The 21,228-nt window shown below is 42.7% G+C and overlaps 1 protein-coding gene across 11 annotated transcripts in view; it reads left to right on the top strand.

Annotated features, from left to right (window-relative positions):
• The first annotated feature begins 7,559 nt into the window (after positions 1–7,559).
• magi2a (membrane associated guanylate kinase, WW and PDZ domain containing 2a) overlaps positions 7,560–21,228 on the top strand; it is a 263,837-nt gene continuing 250,168 nt past the window's right edge. For 7 of the 11 annotated variants that reach the window (XM_085769104.1, XM_085769110.1, XM_085769101.1 and 4 more), the window contains exon 1: positions 7,573–8,054. In XM_085769104.1, coding sequence (XP_085625230.1) covers positions 7,754–8,054 — 301 coding nt within the window. In that variant the 5' untranslated portion in view covers positions 7,573–7,753. Of the gene's footprint in view, positions 8,055–21,228 lie in introns of all 11 variants that reach the window. The other 4 variants (XM_085769103.1, XM_085769108.1, XM_085769100.1 and 1 more) reach the window with 2 other exon arrangements.

Raw genomic sequence — 21,228 nt, 5'->3', positions numbered from 1 at the left:
GATAGATAGATAGATAGATAGATAGATAGATAGATAGATAGATAGATAGATAGATTTTGAGACACTGTAAACAAAGAGAATCCAAAATGTTGCTGCTGTTTCAACTCATGTATTGAATTATTTAAATGGATTTGGTATAAAGAGTAGTGAACAGTCACTGACGTTGATGGTATGATGATGTCATTGCGTGCGCCTTGGTTTTGTAACCCTAGTCATATGTCCGTCGCTGTAACCATGGCCACGTGTCAGACAGTGATTAGGTGCTTCATATACAATTGTATGTGCACAGGTTGTACTTCAAAGGTGAAGAGAAAAAGCTTTTATGGTACGAAACTATGCAATTTAAAGTTTGAAGTGTTTAATGGGTGAGTCGTCTGAATTAAACATCGGACTGATGAAAACCTATATAATCTGTGCCGTAATGCGTTGCCAGTCTCTTTGTAAATATGCAGGGGAATGTGTTTGTGCTTTCAAACGAAACACCTCAAGTCATGAAGAGTTAGAAGCAGCGTATTCCTGCTTTTGAAGAAGATCAACAACAAGAATCTCACAAACTCACCATCTGCTTTATTCCCCCTTTCATCCACCGGCCCAAAACGCAACATGCAGACACTGTTATTATTCAACAAAAACCTCCAGGTAAAGGTGCATTTTATCATCTGGATAATGATCTGACCCGATTTTTATCCCTCGAAATATGAGACACAACGTCTGACGGGCTGAAAGCCGCTATCTTCCAGCGTGATGACCTGTCTCTGCTGGTTTGTCAGATACGCTTTGTGACGGGATATGAGAGGCGGCTTGTGGAAGTCTATCAAGCTGTCATGCTGTTGATTGCGTGGCAATAGTGTCATCGCTCCCCCTCTGATAGATGACGGACGCTGTGAAGACGGACTGGTGAAGACAGATGACTGACTGCGATAGCGGTGGATGTAACTTTCCCCCAGTGAGAGGAAAGGGCTGGGCTTTTTCTTTTTTTCTTCCCCAGGAGCGATCGCTGGGACTCTTTGAGGCAGTTAAAAGCCCTTGCCGTGGGAAAAGGTACTTATCTGTCTGAGCCGATAGGACAGGGTGACGGGGGTGGGCGGAGGTGGGGGGATGAGAGAGAGAGAGAGAGAGAGAGGGAGGATGAGGTAGGGATGTTGGTTAAGAGACCAGGACTTGTGAAGTGACAGTCTGCCTCTGAGAGCCACACTGCATGGGAATCCAACCTGAATCATCCCGTGTGAGAGCCAAGAAGAGGACATGAATTAACAATCGGAGAGGAGGTAGTCATGACAGTGGTCACAGCTGAAGGTAAAACACCTTGAATAACCATGGAGAGGGCAATCAAATCCAACTTGGGAAGGAAATGCCTTGAATTTCAAATTCATCAGTGGACGGGGAAGCAGCGGGAGGCCACAGCCTTGGTTGTGACTTCACAGAGGATTTGCATTTCATTCAGAGGCCAGGCTGCGAAAAAGTTTACTTTTTAGGGCACAATAACAAGTCACTGCGGTCTTACCATGACCAAGTACCCAGCATATTCCCTTTTCTACCATAAAATACTCTGTGCAGGTTATAAATATGGTAACCCCATAACACCCAGGGGTTAGGGCAGTGGTTCCCAACCTTTTTTGGCTCATGACCCCATTTTGACATCACAAATTTCTGGCGACCCCACGATCGCGTGCAGTCATGTGATTGCGGCGGTCAATCAATATGTGCAAGCTCAGATATTTTTATATGATATATATATATTGTGTGTGGTGTTTTTTAATCATTATGTTAAAAAGAATAATGATTCGTTAAAAAAATATTTTTATCTGAATTTTTTTTAAATCAATTACTAGACATTTCAGGCGACCCCATTTGAAATCCAGGCGACCCCACGTGGGGTCCCGACCCCAAGGTTGAAAAACACTGGGTTAAGGGGTTAAACCAAGTAAAAATCTCTGGTAATGTTGTGACAAACGCAGGTAAAAAGCAACAATTCATGGGAAAACAAAAAAGAAGAACAATGTTTACAACCCACTGCATAGACAAAAGCACATATGCCATATGTGATTGTCGAAAATGTCAGCGTCAAACCATGGGCGTTAACTTGCAGCTCTCACAGATAACAGCCTCCACTCTGCTAATAAGGATTCCCAAGGTTTTGGACCCTTGGTGCAGGGATTTACTCCCGCATAGCCACAAGAGCATTAGCGAGGTTGCAGACTGATTCTGGTGATAAGGCCCGGCTCGCAGTTGGAGTTGGAGTTTATCCCAAAGTGTGTATGAAGAGGTCCTTCACACCAGATTCAGAAAATATCAGCTGCATGGATCTGGGATGCTGAGCAGCATGGTTCCCAAACCAGCTAATTCAAATCTGCACCATACTTGGGTGACATTGTTGTGGCATGTTTTTGTTTTGGTTGAGTGTGATTGACTGATGCTGCTTCCAAATCTGGACCAATTGTGGTTCTCACACAACAAAGCTTGCAGCTGTGACTCAATATTGGAAGAGAACAGCGTAGAGGAAAATGGGCCAGACCTGGGCAAAGGACAGAAGTCTAATTTTGCAAATTGGGAACAGGAGCATTGAGATTATAGCTTGATTGAAACTAAACGACCGATCCATTCGCAGCCCAGAAATGAATGGGCGACTTTTGCAGGTATTCTCTTCTGCTTCCACACTTTCTCACATCGTGCGCCCCCCCCTCGCTCCTCCAGCTTCTCACCTTTTTTCTTTGCCAGTTTCAGCAAAAGCCAGAGATGCTGTTGGCAGCATATCGGGTCGAGCTGCGTGTCTCCTGGCTCTCTCCTTCATCCCCGGGGGGTCAAGCAGTGGCGGAGACAAGAATGACGGACTGGACCTTCCCCGGGCGGCAAGGTCGAGCAGATGGCGGCGGAATAAACAGGTCAGACGCCTCTGATGGAATAAGACAAACGCGACAAACGCTTTGGAAAAGGAGCAGCCAGCGCCGTTCAATCACTCAGGCTCCTGCATCAAGTGTGACAATGTAAAACAAGCCAACAATGAGCTGGAAAGGCAGCATTCGCTCACACAGAGTGGATAATAACTTCCTCTCTCATCGGCGGTGGAAGTCATCACTGGGCAGTTTCGCTTTATTCCTAACCAGCTTTAATTATCCCGCAATGAGGCCTGTCATAACCATTACATCATGTAGCAGAGCAGAGTGGCCATCCCAGGGGCGGCATCACTGGCTGAGCCTATGAACTCCCATCTGCTGGTGTACATGTGAGTGACAGTGATAGTGATTTCTGAGAGCTACATAAAAGAATGTGAAGCACTCACTCTGTGTGTGTGTTTGTCTATGCGTGTGTCACATATCCATGAAAAATGACAGTTATACAAGCCGGGGTTTTGACAACGCTGTTCTCGTATCACGTACATAATGTTTAACAGTCGTAAAATGAATTCTCATCATCCCACGCTCATGGGCTCATTGTGCCAGGCCCGAGCCAGCCCAGCACATTTTACACAGTTTAATCCCACTCTGTTTTTCCAGTCCTTTCATTCCCTGAACTGTTGATGTTCTCCTCTCCTCCCCGGCGCTCATTCTGCCACGCGCAGAGCATTCCTCTCCTTCTTCAAACACGGCCTCCAGAATTCCTGCCCTTCTTAATAAAACACTCCCCTTCTTCCTCCTCCTCTTCTTTTCTTTCGCTTTCTTTCTCCTCCTTTTTTTTTTTCTTCTGAACTTCTCCTCTGCAGAGCCGACACCTCTGGAATGCACACAGGCGCTTCTTCCAAATCCTGCGGAGGAGAAAATGATGCATTGTCTGTAGCTTTGTTGTCGACAACAAGACTCTACAATAACAAGGCTAAATTGACTCAAGGGCAGCGAAATTGTTTTGAGGAGAAATTGATTGCGACGCTGCGTTGAAGTTGTTTCTCATCTTATATCTCTCTCTTCTTGATATGTGATTGTTCTTCCCCTGTTTTAAGACGCATAAAAGAATCTAATAGACTCAGACAGTTGCATTTGTTCACAAACAGGCCCCAAAGCCGCAGCACTGAAGACACTAAAGTCATGTCTTGTCTGGGAATTTGGGGGATTTTAGAGGCCTGGGGGAAATTCTGCAATTTAATTTTTCAATTAAAAGCTTATTTTTAGTGATTATTTTTATTGATGAAGCTTTGCAAAAACTCAAGGCAGGAGGATACATGCCCTCTGTGGCTAAGTGCTAGGCTTGCATTTTAAAACACTTCTCTTTTGCTACGTTTTCTGAGATTCTTGGATTCACTGAACAGGCATTAGTGTGGTATCACTCCTCATCTAAGTCTCAGCATGAAGGAAATTAAAACTATTTCCCAAAATATCGAACTGTTTATCTAAGTTTGACTTCTTTTTGTGTTGTCAACAAAAGCTAAACGAAAACGACCAGCGATACCAATTCCTGTGTGATACCTTACTTAGCAGAATTCAAGATAACAACACCATAACGCTATCTATAGAAAATTTGATAACGATAATAATGATATCTTGTATATAATTGAATTAGACTAACACATGACTGTGGGGAAGTGGAGAGAAAATCTGTGACCGTAACTGTACAAATAGAACAGTTACACTTAATGGATGGAGATAAGGAAACCAGATTAACTGATAAACATGATATCAATATTTATTCTCTTTTCCCCTCTTGCTTTCTCATGATAGAGACAGCGCTGTGCACGGTGGTGAAGTGGTTTGCACTGTTGGCTCATGGGAAGAATATCCTGCAGGGTTTGAGTCCCAGGCATGGGATCTGAGTTTGCGTGTTCTCCCAGGGCCTGTATGGGTTCTCAGCAGGTTCTCCAAAGTCCTGCACGTTAGGTTAATTGTTTGTTAACTTTAATATGTAATGTGTGTGAGGTTGTGTGTCTCTATACGTCGGCTCTGTGATAGACTGGTGAGTCGCCCCCGCTTTATGTCCCTGCACAGATAAAGCAGTGCAGCCAATGGATAGATGATGATTTAACTGGATTTCTGTCCTTGTCCCAGTATCCAAGCTCAACAGAGGAGTCAATGTGAATGCTATGATAGCTCGGTAGCTTTCAGCTCGTTAGCATCAGACTTTTTTGTGATGATCACCAAAAGTTGCTAGCAGCAAACTGGTAGCAGGTCAAGCAGTGGAAAAAGAGACATCTTTACAGCTCTGTACATTTTATATGTACTTTACACTTTACTTTTTGTTACTGGCTTCTTCTTCCATCACGCATTTTGTCCAACTTCTAGGACAGGGACTTTGGACCATCCACAGAGTCATCTTGTTGAAACATGCTCAAGTAGCTTGTTGAATTCCCAGCATTATTAGAGTGTGTTCGTCCAACTATCAAAGATTTCATTTGGTACTGTTTAATTTGGACAAAGATGTCTGTGGGAAACTGTGGCTCAGCCTCTTGGATGAGAGGTGAAACGTCTTCTAAGACAAATAACCAAGTCCAGTTGCGTTTGATTTAAATTTTCTTGAGATAACTATGACCTGGACAAATGAGAATATTCACAGGGCAGGCTGTGGCTCAGAAGGTAGAAAGGGACGTCCACTAACCTTGCTCTTGGTGTCCTTGGGTAAGAAACTGAGCCCACACTTGGCCTCAATGTATCATGTATCGTTGCATATGTAGATGTAGTGAACACTGAGTCTAAACGGTCCACACTTTCCCAGTCCAGCCAATAGGATTATTGTGCCTCCTCTGCTGTAAACCACCTAAAAGATTTCTTATTTAAACAAACAACATCTACAGCACAGCTAAGAGTAGCAGCACTGTGTCGACTGCACCAACAAACAACATGAGGCAGAAATTAGCTTCACTTTCTAAGAATCCGCCTGAGCGCTCAATACAACTTTCATTACCTTCAGTCTGTTTTCTTGTCTCTGGCTGTGTGGAGTGGGTTTAACGGCGTTTAGTTCTTTTTTACTGAGAAATAAAAGTTAGAGAAAATAGTGGGCTGAGTATTGGGAGTAGCGATGCATTCAAGGGAGGTGGACTTGTGACCTCAGTAGTTCTAAAATCCTGGCTGCAGCACTCTTCAGTGAGTTGGGATTTTTCTACAAACGTCTTTGAATAAGGCAGAAGAATGACCTCCCGCTTGTAACGACGCAAAGAGAGAGTCTCTGTGCGTGGGAAACAAGGGCACTTATCTCAAGTCGTTACTGGAATTTTTTTTTCATTTGTTATGAGAAAAACATGATTTTAAGGCTGAAGAAAAAGGGATTAACTTGCTGACAGATAACTCTGCGACGTTGGAATAGCTATTATCATCGTATATCTGTACAATTATGGCAGCACGGCAGCAAACTATCATTACTGGGAATGAGCTCGGTGACTGAGCGAGGAGGAGAGGTGTTGAGGAGAGGCTTCGCCATAAAGCCGATTGTAAGTTTTAAAGATGTCAGCCCCCGAGAAGGAAAAAAAAAACATACCCACAACACACAGTTATTTGAAGATGGATTATACTCACTCAATTCTCCATTTGCTTTATGTCCCTCTCCACTCGTGTGAGATAAACACAAGGGGATTTTCCTTTTTAAGAGACATTTCTTCTGGCGCATGACAAAACTATTACAGCTAAACTGACTGGGAGAGGGAATAAAATGTGTTTTGAAATATCAATATCATTAATAAGGAGGAAATGCTCAGCTGAGAAATACTCGCTGCCCTTGAAAATGTTCCATAAGACACAAATGCATCATTCACCAAAGACCTTGAACGGTGTCAAAGGAAATATAATCTTTTAACATATGAAAATAAATAATGACAATATATTTTTTAAGTTTCTTGACCTTTGAACCCCATATGATCATAATTGATGTATTGACCTTCTGAGGCTTTTAAATTACACTTAGTTAAAATCAATTACACCTTTACTGGTAAGTAGAAGTTCTCACAACTTTTACATACTGTGTCATCTACAGCGTCTGTAAGCGGACGTTAAAAGAAAGAGGCATATTTGCGGTTTGAAAAACTCTTATTATTTCTGCTCTGTTACTCTGCCTCTCTCGCTCTTTTTCTTTTTTTTTTCCATGGAAAGCTGGATTTGGGAAAAGCCTTGCCTCTCTCCTCCTCCTCCTCCTCCTCCTCCTCCTCATCCAGCCTTCACATCCGGGTCAGTTGGGTTGGTTGGAGCTGGATGCTGCCTTCAGGGACCCCTCGTAAAAGTTGTACACTTCGAAGTTTGGGAGTTGCAAACCCACATCTCCTTCATGAATCCAAATTACACACTTTTTTTGCAACTTTAGCTTTGAAAAATAATTTGCACAGAACGATGGATTGATTCATTTTGCTAATTTTATGTTGATATATAAATTGCATTATTTTCCTAGGGGCACTTTCAAACTTATTTTTCTAATGGGATTTAAGTTTGTCTTATGGATAGCCTATATGGTCATACATTTGGTTCACTTATTAGTCATAGACACTTAATGAATTTGCAAACATAAATTTAATTAATTAAATCTCGCAGCATAAAAAAAGCTGTCGAAATACGAGTTGAGTTTTTCTTTTTTTCTTTTTCTCGACCGAACCTGTCGATTCCGACCTCGGAGGCTGAACTTGAAGGCGTCACAAGTTGAGCAGCTCTCAGTTGTAGCAGACTGATGATCCAGCTGCTGTGCGTGTGTGTGCGCTGACATGGATACAACTGGCGTCTACTGTTGAAACTGGACTCATTACAGTGTTAACGGTGACACCGTGGGTTTTACTCTTTACTCCGGCCAGCGACTAAAACTTCTTGCACGGCCGCACTCATGTGATTTTTTCCCCCTCTTCTTGTTTGGAGCCATGTCCAAGAGCCTGAAGAAGAGGAAGAACCACTGGACTAACAAAGTCCACGAGAGTGTCCTTTGCAGGAATGAGGAGGGGGAGCTGGGGCTGGAGTTGAAGGGCGGCGCTGAGAATGGACAGTTCCCGGTTATCGGCGAGCTTCTCCCGGGCAGAGCGGTCTGCCACAGCGGTAAACTCCTCCAGGATGAACTCCTGCTGGAAGTCAACGACACCCCGGTGGCCGGACTCACCACCAGGGACGTCCATGCTGTGGTCAAACACAGCAAAGACCCCGTCCGGCTCAAGTGTGTCAAACAAGGTGAGCTCTCTCTCTCCCCCCCTCTTCTTCTTCTTCCTCCTCTTCCTCCTCCTCACGCCAACTTTCCCGCATGTCGTAGTTACGGTTTTTCGGACATTTTTTTTTTTTTTTTTTTAGAAACCGTTAGCTTTTCTTTTTCTTTTTGCACGTTTTGACAGCAGACCTATTGTCTCCTTGCAAAAAACTGATAATTCCCACTCGTGCTCGGTGCTGTGAACGAGCCACGGGAAAGAAAATGAACTTTTTTATTATAATAAGTATGTGTTTTTATTGTTGTTGCATTAATTATTCCTCCCACCGTCGTTGTTGGACGAAGGTGTTGCAGACAGACATGCTCCGGTTGTGTTGAGTGGTCGGGTCCTGTTGCTATGTGCTGTAGTTTGGGGGTGTGTTACATTTGAGGCAGTCGGTAAAATACACATTCCAGTGTTCATTCAAGTGCACACGGATTTTAAAAACATCTCTTGGATACTTTCAGTCTCTTAGCCAACTAATGATAACATTTAGACCACAACAGGGATGCTGTGCAATATTTGAGGATTGCAGGAAATCTTGTTGTCTGTAAAACTCCAACATAAACATGGGATTAGATTAGATGCTAGTTTAGATTGGATTGATCTTTGTTGTCAAACTATCATGATATTTAGCAGACAATGCTCTATCTGGTCATTAAATTGGTGCTTGCAAGCACATTTTATGTTTGATATTCACGTATTTTGAATTTAATGTGTAGATAAAGTCATTAGTTAATCAATCAACAGATGATTTTCATGCAACATTTGGTAACTAATGAATTTCTTTTAGTAATTTTCAAAGTAGTTTTCTTAAATTTGAACCTTTTCCAACAAAACATCTAAACTCTATGGAGTATGGAGCTGGTTGTCAGCCAAAACATGAAGTTTTCTCTTAGTTTATAGACCCAGTGATTAATTAAGAGAATAATCACCATTGTAAATAATTGTCAGTTGTGGCTTTAGATGTACGACTGGATGTCTGGTGGTGTTTGTTGATGTGGCACCTCCAGGGTACATGAGGTTGCAGGTTTGTTTTCTCTCTGGAGGATGTGGAAAATTGCTGTACACTTTCAGTTTAACCTTTGAATCAAACACATATATTCCCCCTTTTTTCTTTGTAAAGCAGACATTTAAGTATGCAATATTTATTATCCAATTTGTGCTACACTGAGTGGACTAAATTGGATTTGGAAAGGCTATTGCATAAATATTACAGCAAATCCCAGAGTCCCTATTTCAACATTATGGTGGTGTCATGGGAAATGAAAAATACCGTAGCGTATGATAAGGTCACTGTCGAGTGTCACAGACACAACGGTCCCCTCAGGTACTGTATTACAAAGCGGGGGGTGGGGTGGGTGAGGGGTCTGAGTGGGAAGTACAGTGGATTGCATAAGTGAGTGCTGTGGTTTTCTTTGGAGACACTTAATCGTGTCCACGTGCAGCAGCGTCCAGAGGACTCATGTACTGTAGATGCTCAAGTCATGTAAAGTCGCATCAACTCCCAACTCCATCTCGACGCCTGTCATCTTTGTCCACTGGACGTGAAGCTCTCGTGTCAGGGACTCACTCCTCCGGCCCGTCTTTGCGTCTTTGATCCTCGCGGCTAATGATACCGGGGTGTCTCGCGTCGAGAGCTGAGAGGCGGAGGATCTGTGGGCTTCTCATTTTGGGGTGAAAAATCAGCAAAACCCCCTATAAGAGGCTTTGGATCAAAGTCTTAGCCTGTGTGTGTGTTTGTATGTGTGTGACGGTGTGGGTGTGCGATTCAGTGTCACACCAGGGATTTATTCAAAAAGCAGCCAAGCCTATATCAAATTAATGTCTTACTTTTTTTTTTTCATGAAATATTTATATCCTCCAGTGATCGTCCAAGTGATTGATATTCTCCCGCTGCTCCGCTCGTGTTTGCTCGATTGGCTGTTTGTAGTGTAAAGCTGTTTCTGACATGATTGATATGTATATTAAGCAAATATTATGGAGGGGGGAAAAAAAACACTCTTTTTCAGTGTCCTCAGAGCAGGCAGTTCACTGGCGGGTGTTTTTCACTTTTCACCAAAGGCACATTAAAATCCTGTTATCTGTTTCAGTAGGTTCCTCATGGAGGAGACTGTCCCGTGGTCGCCTTTGCCAGCAGCTCATTACATCCCATAGTTACCTTTTATTTATGGGGTGACCTCTAGCAGCTGTAGTAATTATGACTGTCTGGAGCAAAGGAGGAAGTCAGGTGAAATAGTTTAAAGAGCAAAGTCGAGGTCGAGTGGATGGACGCTGTTTTATTCCCTCCCAATTAAACTCAATAGACGGTGATTGTTTTATAGCCGTAACTTGTGTTTATCATTGTAACTGTGACGACGATGGACCTCTAACTTCCTCTTAAGAACAGCTGGGTACTAATTTAGGGGTCACATCCTTTAAAGGACATAATAAAGTTTTTTTGTCATTGTGGTTTCACAACGAAATTCAGGAATATTGAGTAAAATGATATGTAAAAGTAAACCTAAAGGCAGTGTCAATATATAACTAGTGCTGCAACTATCTAAGTTCTATCTAACTACGACTATTTTCATTATTGATTCATCTGTCAATTATTTAAACGATTAATTGATGTGAGTTGAAAACCACAAGATGACATCCTCAAATCTTTTGTTTTGTCCACAAACCAAAGAGATACTCAGTTTATTGTCGTAAAGGAACAAAGAAACCAGAAATATTCACATTTAAGAAGTTAAAATCAGAGAATTTTGACTTTTTTTTTCTTAAAAAACAACTCAAACCCTTTATTCGATTAATTGTTGCAGGTCTATGTATAACGTATTGAGGATTCAAGTAAAGTAAAGGCAGCTGTGATGTAAAGTACATTACAAAGGTCAGATATTGCATAGACTTAAGGCATTAAGTCCATCTGTGAAGGAGGGAGTAGGGTTCAAGAAGCTGTCTGTCAACTGTAGTCTAAGAAGATGTCAACCTCCGTATAATGTGAAAGACGGTCCAGATGTAGCCTTGTGCTACCATGGTTACCTGACACAATTGGCCCTCAAATACATCCTCAAGAAGATGTGGACGCTGAGATCATGGAACAGTTTGTGAAGCTTTCCAACACCAAACCAAACTGTGACCTCTCCACAAGTTTAACCTCAAGAAAGCACAACCCAAACCAAAATTTCATTTCCAACTCATCCTTCAGAGGGCACAGTCCATGAAGATGTGGCCTTTTGTAGATCGTGCCCTTGTTGGAGGACGCAACAATCTGAAGGAACCTTTGAAATCGACCCGTCGCGTTACGGCTCTGTGGTGCGATTGGTCTCCAAAATGCAGTCGCCACAAGATTTGGCCCCGGAGTTTGGGAAACATCTCATGATCCTTTCTAACATCTAATCAGACTGTGACCTTTCCACAAGCTTGACTTCATGTTTATTATCGTAACCTTGACAGCAAAGGTCTGGGATCCGTGCCGTTGTAGGGAAACTATTTCAGGAGACGCTCCAGTGGAATCCTATCAGAGCATCTTTGTTCAGGTCAGAGGAGAAGTCACAGTACAGTAGTGTAGCCTGTGAGATGATGCACATCCGCTCGCTCTGTTTCATAACAGCCTGATGAAGAATAGCTCTTATAGTTAGTCATTTGTTATTATTTATCTCTGTGCCAGCTCTCCTGCACAGTGTTTCCGAAAAGGTCTGTAATCAACCACACAGGGAAGAAACACTCCAATACTGTCTCATTGCTCGGTGTTGTCATGTAGATGCTATTACTCACAACTTCCTGCGATATCTATAATAAAAACGATACTCAGTTTTCAGTGTCAGAAAGTTTGATTGAACTTTTTTCAGTCTATTTAAACCTCTTTCATCTGCAGCCTTTTCTCCACTCTGCTAATGCGTAATGTTGTTTTGACACCGACTACCGCAGGTGTCCTCAGGTTTAGATAAATACCTGTTATTGTCAGAGCCGCTGAAGTGCACGACTGCAAGAAGAAAAATGTAATTAGCGATGAAAAATTGCTGCATTTAAAGGCAAACATATAATTCAAGAGCGAATAACGCTCGGCAATAATAGCGGGGTTGTAATCTCTTCATTTCTGAGCTGTCTGTCTACTTAGACGAGATAAGGTGAAGGTTTTGGTTCGAAGCTTTGGCCGGAAACAAAATCCTTACTTGCAAAAAATATACATTGTGCTCTTCTGGAAACATTTCAGGAATGTTTCATAACTATAATTTAACACAAAGACAGGAGCTGTCTGAAATAGACAAACAGCCTACTATTAAATCTTTAATTGTTTGTTGTTGGACCTGTCCAACACTGGGTCACAGTGGATCAGCGACGTCCCAATAAATCACCTTAAATTGCTCTTTGATTTATCCTCCTTTAGCCCGTAGTCCAAGAAACGGCGTCCCTGACCACTTTACGTGCACGGTCATTCTCCAAAGGTTCTCCTTGGCCTTTTTGAATAATACATCAAAGCTCCTTCATGCAGCGGTCGGCTGCTGCTTCACTAATGTCACAGGTCTGAAAGAGCCGTCACTTTCTCTTGGGATATCTTGTCTGCTTTGCCAACTTTCATTACGTGCTCGTCTGTAATTAAACATCCCCATGGTGATTTACACTCCTCCTGATCATGAATCACGCTCATGCATTCATGCACTTAATCACCTATGTACTGTAATATGACTTTAATTTTTCATGTCACCCAAAATCCTAGGGCTATGTCCCATTTTTATACTCATGCACACACATACACACACGTACGTACACAATGTTATGGTTTTTATTAGTCTCTGAGGTGAGGATTAGATTAGACTGCCACCAGCAATCAGACCCGCCCTGTAGGATGTAATTAGGATCTCCACAAAACACTGATGGGTGTGTAAGAGAACATAGGGCACAATTACATTCCCAGAGACACAGTGAAATCTCATTAGAGCCAGACATTATGGATAATGTAAGGATCGAAGCGAGACTGCCTCCTGTGGTTACTGTGGCTCCTGCAGATTCGATGTCAGTACAGGTCTAATTTGTCATTTTTAACCCTCTCACAGTGCTGATGTACTTGCTTTTAAATGCATTCGCTTGACGGTGTGTCAGAGTTTTGCTTCCCTGTGTGTCTTCCAGTGTGACCACAAGACTGCAATTAAGCCCATGAACAGTGTGGCAGCGCTTCAAGATGTGAAGTAAGGTCAGCAGCAAATTCTGAGCAAATAGCAAAAAGGGTGGGAAGCATTAGAGGAGGCTCGTTGTTGCCTTGAATTATTTTTAAAAGAAGAGACACGTTACATTCACGTTTTAACTTTTAGTTCACGCATCCAGATAAGTGAAAGGAACAGGAGAGTTACCTGTTGCTGAGACATCGTCAGGTCTCCAACAAGGTCAATTTTCTCCTGTCTGTCTGAATAATGTTGGTTTATTGTCGTCTTTATCTATGTTTTTGTCTCCTGTTCACACAACTGTAGGATTTTCAAGCACCGAAAATGAGGACTTTCCATTTCCAGGTGTCACAGTGTGGACAGAGATTGTCTTTGTTTAAAGGGATAGTTCAACATTTTGGCAAATTGGCCCATTGTCATAATCCCTATAGTCTTAGGAGTAGGTTCGTTACCTTTAATTGTCGGTGCAAGCTATTTTTAGAACAGCAGAGCAGAGCAGTGAGTTGTTTTCAAGGTTTTTTTGGAGTTGTTGGATTGTGTATTTCATGATTTTGATGAGGAATCCCATTAGCCTCCGTAGTGTAGCTCTGGGCAGCTTGCGGCTCTGCTCCGCCGTTCTAAAAAAAGCTTGCACCGACAATTAAAGGTAATGAATTTACTCCTATAACTACAGGGATTATGGCAATGGGCCAATTTGCCACAATGTTGAACCATCCCTTTAAAAATGTTGTTTTAGAAGGTATGGGCATTGAAATATGAACGTACCATGAGTCAACGTTTTTGTCAGACAACCCTGCACTGCTTTGCTGGAGCTTGTTGTGTTTGCACCCCCGTCTAGCTTCATGAAATTAGTCCCTCATCTCTCCAAAACCACACTGACATTTAGAAAATGCAGCAAATCTCAGGGAACAGGTCAATATAACAGGATTAGGCCACGAGCTGCAGCCCGTCGGATGCTGCGATACGTCCGCCGTGTGTTGGAGGCATCGGCCATTGTGTTTTACACTAAACAAATTTTAAAAGGAAAAAGAAAAGGCAGCCAGGGGGGATGATTCAACAGTTATCTGCCGCTCAGTGGATATTATTTAATCCCCCAGGAATACACAAAGCGGGCGAGATAGAACGTGAACAATGCTGCTCGAATCGCAGGCCGCCTGCAAAACGGTAGAAAGCAAGTACATCACAAGTGTAACAAATCCATTCTCTTTTCACTCAGCCTTACCTTGGGTAATCTGCATGGAAAAAAATCAAACGCTCCCTGTGTCTTTAATTCATAAATATTGCTGCCAAGGCATCAGGATAAATTAGCTTTACACATCACATTCCCAGCTCTGTTCCCTCCATCTCTCTCCCTCTCTCTCCCACACATCCACACTGCTGTAATGCCCCAGTTCAGTTTCCTATTTCAGCCGCGGTGAAGGATTAATGCAGCCGTCTATGGAGGCTGTCACTGCATCTTTCACTGCCACTGTGGAGTGAGCAGCTCTCACTGTAGCCGCCGCTGTAAGAAGCGTACTGTATGCTGATTGAGCTGAGCCTCGCCGAGTGCAGTGCAGTTGGGGCGCAGGTAAGAGCGCGGGACATTTCCAGGTCAGCCGAAGGCAATCAGTGTGCTCGCCGGGTGCCCACTCACTGTTAGCTGCTATTGGTGGCGTGGGGGGGTGTTGGTGGGGTGGGGGGGGTCATTACATTACAGCAGCCTGGGCAAAGACAGGGGAGCTGGAGGCAGCGAGTGCGACACCACTTCTCGAGTTTTAAAAGGTTGTTTGTGGCTTCCAGCTCCAGAGTCCAGGTCTGTCGGACCAACACTTTGGTCTTGAGCGAAATGTCAATGAGTGTTGGACGAATCGCCATGAAACTGGTTAACGGGGTATTAATTGTCGCCCGAGGATGAGTATCGCCCTGAGCTGTATTTCACTAATATCTCACGGTAGCCTATCGCCTCGCTGCAGAAATATTTAAATTCCTTTTTCCTCTGTTGGATTAAACGTCGAGGTTCACACTTTTATTTTTAACTTGTAACCTATAGAAAGTTGAGTTAAGCTCTCGGCTCCACGTCTGTATCAGTATCTACTGGAAAATCCCACTAACGATTAATCCGCTGGTTAAGCTTGTGACGTCACGCCCCTTCTGCAAAAACAGGTTCTGGGTCCAAGCCTCTCATTTCCCACAATGCCGCAGTGCTGGGTTCAGTGTAGTTTGAACCAATCAGATAAAAAAATACCAAAAACACTGTGATGAGAAAGAAAAGGAGCGATGAAGCTAAAAATCTTAAACGATTTAAAAGAAGATTTGCCTCAGATAACATAAATTAGCACCTATTAGCATTAGCCAACCCAAATATATGAGATACAGGTTTTTCTGCCATTGTAATTTGTTTTTCAGAGCTGAAATTTGCACCTAGAAATAGATATGGCGTCAGATAAACCCGGATTTAGTCCCATAACATCTATTAATGTAAACTCAGACCATTTGCCATTATATTTTATCTAAAAAATTGATTCTGTTTTGCGTAGAACTAGATCAAAAACCCAGAAACAGTTACTTGTACAGTTAGTTTCCAAAGAAAAAACTGTTTCTGTAGAGGTGTACTGTAGCTGCTCACTGGAGTCAGAGCCTCCCTCACAGATGTAGACAGGCAGTATTTCATCGAAACCAGGTCGTCTGCAAGTGTTTGCCTGAGGATTTGGTCGTAATGTGACAAATAGAATTTAAATCTACATTCGAATTTAATAACGGAGCTGCGATTCCTCCCGTCTACTTTGTTCACATTACTCTGATCTGTGTGTCCAGCATCAGATATGCACACAGCTACTTTAACTTTTCCATTAAGATAAGATCTGTGTGTACTTTATGAAGTATTTCATCAGAGATGACACCGTACTGTCCTGTATAATGATGTCACGTCGTCTCCAACGCTGCTCATGCGATCTTTGAATCAGCGAACACGGAGGATAAAGTCGTTTCCACGCCGTCAGCCGGTGTCAGCTAAACGCCAAGGTTAAGGTCGGCCATATTGCACCGGGGGATCAAATCATTTTTTCGCAAAAAACCCCATCCGACAAAGAAACAATTCATAACACACCGCACCACACATGTTGCCCAGCACGGCTCCCAGGGAAAATACTACGACACCATCAAGTCAATGGCGCGTGCCCGAGTAATGGGATGACTGATGTGAGCGATGATGAGCCTGGACTGGTCACTAGACTGTTTCTAGAGGGAGGAGGAGGGAGGAAGGGGGGAGAGGGGGATTGAAAGATGGGCCGAGGCGATCCCTGAGAAGTTGTGTCGACTCAGACACACACTGTTTGCGTGGGAGTGCGGTAATGATTGTGGGTGCAGTCAGACTCATCTGTCTTCTTGTCAGGGTCCCATTGAGAGTGTTAAGCTGCACCGGCAAGAGCAACTCTCAGAGTGTATGATACACAGACAGCACACATGCATTAAAAAGCAGCAATCCTCCAGTGTGTGTGTGTGTGTGTGTGTGTGGTTGTATATGTGTTCATCCCCAGGGCTCTTGCACCACTTACCACATGCTGTCCAGTCATGCTTGACAGAGGTTTGGTGGAGAGAACCTGTTGTCGTTGCCTCTTGTTACACTGTCTGACTGCCAGGCCCACCTCTGGGGACAGGTAATGATAAGGCACATACACACACACACACACTCTCACACACACACACACACACATATACACGCTACTTGCGCACACACATATAACTCTTCCTCTGCTTGTCAACATCGGCCATCTGTTGTGGAAGTGGAAGTATTTCAAAGAGTGAAAATGGAAAGGCTGCAAACTTTTAATGTATGTTGTGTGCGTGCCTCAACATGGATAACGCACTAGTGCAGTGTGTGTATGTGTGTGTATTTGTGGAGGTACCTGAATGCATCATGGACTCAGTGAATCCACGTCTTTGTTTTTCTCTGTGAAGGATGAGAAAAAAAATCTTTACAAGCTTCTCCATTAACCGAAGTCTATAAATGAAACTCAGCATAGAGATCAGCTCTTTACCTTGTCATTATAGTCAATTATAGATGAATGACTGTGTGTGTGTTCTCCTAGTGTGTGTTTTTGTTGATTTCTGCCCCACAAAGAATCTAATTTGAGGTTTTCAGGGGTTCCAGCTTCTTTATTCGTCACATTGCGCGGAGATACAAAGAGAAATATTCAGAGGAATGAGACAATCATCCTCCTTCATATCCACCATGTCTCTTGTGTGTCAGCTCATGTTTATTTAAGTCGATGTACAGTTTGTCTTTCATGTTGATACTGTGTGTGTGTGTATGTGAGAGAGTAAAATAACCAGTTGCCTTGTAACTTTGCTTTTTTTTGGTCCTTTTCGAAAAGCTTGTACAGCTTCTGAATGGACCCACAACAAATTGTATATTACTAATAGCAGACTATGTCATAGTAAGAGCCGCTTCTCCTCACAGGACAGTTTTCATTGACGTCATGTTTTATTTTTAGCTAGCCAATTGATGCAAAGGGCAACTACTTAAACTAGTATTTAAACAATTAATCAATTAGTTGTTTGGTCAATAAAATCTTGAAACATGTTGAAAAATGTCAATAAGTGTTTCCCAAACCACAAGATGACGTCCTAAAATCTCTTGTTTTGTCCACAAACCAAAGAGATACTCAGTTTATTGTTGTAAAGGAACAAAGAAACCAGAAATATTCACATTTAAGAAGCTGAAATCAGAGAATTTTGACCTTTTTTTCTTTAAAAAAATCGATTATTCGACTATCCAAATGGTTGACAATTAATTTAATAATCTAATATTGTTCGATTAATTGATTAATTGTTGCAGCTCTAGTTTACGGGAAAAAACTGACAATGTGGCCAGTTTAGCGTGTTAGCATTGTCTCATTAGCACAAGATCAAAGTGGCATTGAATGAGCAGTAGTTCTACAGTTATTTATGCTAACAAAAATATCTTAACCTAACATCAGGTCAGTCCATCCAGTCCATCTTGAGGTATTTCAGAGTGGCTGATGCTGCAGTGTCTGGTGCAGCCCAGAAACATTCAGTATTTGTGCTCGATAATCACCATAAATAAAAAGATGTGTTTTCTTTCTTTTTTTCTTTTGTCATTGTTTGACAAACAAGTTCATTGATTAATTGTTTCAGCGCTTGTCAAATCCTGTGATTATAAACAATCTTAATATTTTGTTGGATGGAAATCTCTCCAGATGGCTCCACACATCTCACTCACACTAACTTTAACTAATGACTCTGGTTTTCTTGATGCGCTAAATCAAGAAGGATTAGACGTCTCCATCTCATTTTTAAAAGGCTGTGTGATACTTGTTCATTAAACATGCCCAAACAAACAACTATTATTCTTTTGTCCGTCCACCTGAGCAGATGTGGAGCTGGAGAGATTGATTCAAGAATTAACAAGGCCGTGTTCACCGGCTCGTCTGTTTACCTTGACGCTTTAAATCCTTCTCGCTGATGTTTTTCGTCTCCAACATTGACACCGCAGCTGTCAGCAGGCATGCATCGCCTTCTCCACATAGAGAATAGAGTTATTTATTCACACCGCACTGTATATGAAGACAGTTTCTCACCGAGTGACGAGGAGGAGGACGCGTTATTTGTTTTACAGGTGTGCTCGTTTGTCACGAAATGTCTCCGTGTGATGTTCGGTGTCGCCTGTTCTTGTCCCGCAGATAAGGCGACTCCTCTGATCTCTGCGACAAATCAGCGCTGTCACCTTTAGTCAGGTTTTATTTTTTCCTTGCATGTGCTGCAGCCTTGTTTTCAGCCTCCTTTGGGTTCTCCATCAAAAGCCAATCAAAGTCACAAAGAGGAATATTGTAGACCCAGCAGCCCTGTAGGCACACACTGTGCCAAAAGTAAACATCAGATTGCGGTTATGAATCTGTGATGAATCACAAAGAGGTTATGGATTGTTGTTGTGCAAACTGCAAAAAAAAAATGTTTTAGTTGCAAAATCCCCCCCACTCCATGGATACTGGGAGATTTTTGTAAGATTTAATATTTCAACTTAGGCAAAGTTAATATTTCTACACCGTCTATACTGCCAGTGGTATGAATATAAATGAGATCTAAATGGGATATTTTGGAGCGAAGACACTGGGGAGGGTGAAATTGGCTGACCTGCTCACGGAGAGACGGGAATATTAAGCAAACTCCTCGGCCCACACTAGTTGTTGCTGATTCACCAAAAAAAAAAGAGAAGAGAACAGAGAACAATCAATACGAAGCGATTAAAGCCTCTCTGAGAGCCGCGGTGGTTGGTCCGTCCTTCCCTGCCCGTCTCTTGGCAGAGATCAAACAGTCTTGTCTTCTTATTCTACATGGATGTGTGTGTGTGTGTTTGTTTGTGTGTGTGTGTGTGTGTGTTTGTTTGTGTGTGGTGTGTTGCATTTGTGTCCATCTGTGTGTGTGTGTGTGTGTTCCTGAGTGGATTAGCGTTAGGCCAAGATGGATTTTTCATGGCTAATCAGTGTTACAAATGCTGGACAATGAATGAAAAAAAAGACCCGACAAAACATGTTGCTGCTTCCCCGTATCCCGGGAGGACATCATGTCTTACCTGGTCGTCATGGAAACAGAAAGCACCTCTCTCTATTTTTCATGATAGTTTAATGCCAGGGGGGTAATAATGATGACTATCCAGCGCAAAATGATGTTGTCATCTAACATCTAAGTAGCTCAAATGTGAGTCCTATGCAACAAGCACTTACTGGTTGAGTGTTAATCCAAATACAGCTCTTCTCTTGTTGCCAAGCTAAACCACCTCCCAACACACAAACACATTTATTTTCTTGTCTTATTCCCCAGAAGAACTTGTCCTTTAAATCTGCTGTTTGTAAGTTTTGCTACATAGCTATTGTTAGCGATATTAGCCGTTTACATTCACAGCCCCACTATCTTTAAACTTTTTTTAAGCTTTATTCACCATTAGTTGTCTGATGGTGGAAATCTTTACCAGTGTCACTATTGTGTCTTTTATTTCACTGAAATTAGCATGCTAACCGGCTAGCAACGGCCTGACTTGTCATTTTCCGATAGCGAGCCACTGTGTAGCCTTGAAGCTACCCTAAAGACGAATTCCAGACACAGTTTTATAACTTTAACTCTTGTAAACAAAATGATTGCTCAGGCTCTTGACAAACAACCATCACCACCAAAACCTATATATAAAAAAAAATCCTCTTAAAAATATCCAGCAAAGCTTGGAATGATGCTGCAGCTCCCGCTGATCAAAACCCTGTAGGTCTTCTTAAAGAAACCCAGACTATTATTGATCACCATGCATTAAATAAGTTATCAAACAAATTACACTGTAGCCATCCCACAAGACACACTCGGTAAAATAAAGAAAACAAACACCACACTACACAAACCCGATATCGGCCTGATGCACTGACTAACGGTGCTGTGTCTTAGCTATAGAGGCAGGAGCTGCAGTCTTGAAGTGACAGAGCAGCAGTTTCTGACAAGATAAAGAGTCTGCAATAAGACTGTAAACCAGACATTGATTTACCGCCGGGCGCTATAGATCCTACAAGGAACGATGAGACACATTATTAGCATGTCTGTTCAATAAACCCTGGCCGTCGCTCGCAGCAGCCTGTGCACTAATAAGTCTCTGCACTGACCACATCTGTCTTCCTGTGAGGGCTCCTTCACATCTGTAATGGCCGTGGGTGGCTTTGACTTTTTTGGGGATTCCTGTCAAGTCTGAACTAGCCTTTAGCTTCCCTTTAGCAACCCGCCTCCACCCACCCCACCCTGTTAGTTTTGCCTGCAGCGAGGTCACCTCCAGCCGCTTGAAGCCAGCTCACATCATCACTCCTGGGAGGCAGATTTTTTTTTTTTTTTGTCAAATGCAGCGCTCTCGCTTTTTCTTTCCTCCATCCTTCCTCCATTCACACGCATTCATTTCATCCCCCGTCCTCCCACAGGAGCATAAGAGAGACACATCTGAATAGGTTCAGGAGATGAAGAGACTCGAGGGCGTAGCTCAGTCAACCCTGT

Source organism: Trachurus japonicus, chromosome 23 (genome assembly GCF_045865225.1).
Source record: "Trachurus japonicus isolate A0001 chromosome 23, Traja_1.0".
In the NCBI taxonomy this organism is placed as follows: domain Eukaryota; kingdom Metazoa; phylum Chordata; class Actinopteri; order Carangiformes; family Carangidae; genus Trachurus; species Trachurus japonicus.
This window is presented reverse-complemented; position numbering and strand designations above follow the sequence as displayed.